General features: G+C 69.4%; 1 protein-coding gene across 1 annotated transcript in view; it reads left to right on the forward strand.

Annotated features, from left to right (window-relative positions):
- The first annotated feature begins 958 nt into the window (after positions 1 to 958).
- Positions 959 to 1,454, forward strand: part of LOC115279499 (cytochrome P450 11B2, mitochondrial-like) — a 31,503-nt gene continuing 31,007 nt past the window's right edge. Inside the window, exon 1 of the mRNA XM_029924048.1 lies at positions 959 to 1,197. Coding sequence (XP_029779908.1) covers positions 959 to 1,197 — 239 coding nt within the window. The remainder of the gene's footprint in view (positions 1,198 to 1,454) is intronic.

A 1,454-nucleotide genomic window follows, 5' to 3' on the forward strand; every position in this document is an offset into this window, starting at 1 on the left:
GGACCCGGGGATGCTCCCCGCAGCCCGCGTGGCCCAGCCCTTTTGCAGACACAGGGTCGAGCTTCAGTGCGCCCCTCGGCTCACCGTGCCTCTTCCTGAAGGGGACCTCGGGGGCGCGCCCCCTATTCTGGATCTCCTCGCCCAGGCCTTGCCCGGTTCCGCCCCTGACCTGTGTCCTTCTCCATTCCACACACACCATGCCAGGTGCACAGCTGGGTCAGGGAGCACCAGGCCCGGGGATCTGCCTCGCCGGCGCCCCCTGTGGTCTGTGGCCAGGCCGGCCTTGACCCCCAGCTCTGCCTTCCCCTCCCTGCGCCCACCCCCTGGCCAGGCCTCCCCAGAGGACTGCCTTCCCCAGAGGCAGGGCCTGCCAAGGCAGTGGGGCCGGAAGCGGCGGCCCCCAGCCCTCCCGTGTGCGCCCCAACTCAGGGGCCTTGCGAGATCGCTCCTCTGGGACCTGCTCCTTGGACTCGGGACTGGGGGGCGGGGAGGCACTGGAGTTGGGGCACCTCCGTGTTGGAGCCCCTCCGTGGTTCCTCTGAGCGGGAGAGGCTGGCCTCAGATGGCTCCCCTCCCCAGCTTCCAGGAGGCAGGCTGCGCCAGACATGGAGAGAAGGCAGGGCCACAAGGGGCTTATCTCTTGAAAGATAAGGGACCCCAACCATCTTGCTCCCTTCCCCCACCACGGAGGCGGGAAGGCCTCAAAGCCCCGCCAACCCCACTCAGCCCCCAATCCCACCCCTGCCCCTGCTCTCCGCATCCTGCCGCCAGCAGGCCTTGCGTAATTGTGGTCAAGGTGCCCATCCATCTCTTCTGGAGGCCTCCAGCCCTGACCCCTTCCCGGGTTTCCTGGCCTGGTCCAGGGACAACGTCTCCCATGACGTGATCGAGCTGCCCCTCCAGGCCTCCAGCCAGATAAAAGGATTGCGCTGACGGGGGGAGCGGAGGGAGCATCGGAATGGCACTCCGGGCCAAGGCACGAGCGTGGCTGGCAGGGCCCTGGCCCTCCCCGGGCAGGGCAGGCGCGCCAGGCGCCGGAGCTGCTGCAGCCCCCAAGGCGGTGCTGCCCTTCGAGGCCATACCCCGCTATCCTGGCAACAAGTGGCTGCGGGTGCTGCAGATCTGGAGGGAGCAGGGCCTGGAGAGCCTGCACCTGGAGCTGCACCAGACCTTCCAGGAGCTGGGGCCCATTTTCAGGTGCGCCCACCCCGCCCCTCCGTGGGAGCACCTAACAGCCCCTCCCTGCTGGCTGCTGAGTCCCTGGAGGACCCACCGCGCTGCCACCTCCAGGCCGCCTGTGCCCGGCCTCCCGAGGGCAGGGTGGGGGCTGAGTGGCAGGTGCTGCGGGCCCGGGGCACTGGACTGTGGCTCTTGGGGAGGGGGGTGCACTCCCCACTGGCTGCTGAGACAGCAGAGCGCAGACAGTGGCTGCCTGCTCGGCTCCGAGCCCCGGT

The sequence above is a fragment of the Suricata suricatta genome, chromosome 15 (assembly GCF_006229205.1).
Source record: "Suricata suricatta isolate VVHF042 chromosome 15, meerkat_22Aug2017_6uvM2_HiC, whole genome shotgun sequence".
Classification (NCBI taxonomy): domain Eukaryota; kingdom Metazoa; phylum Chordata; class Mammalia; order Carnivora; family Herpestidae; genus Suricata; species Suricata suricatta.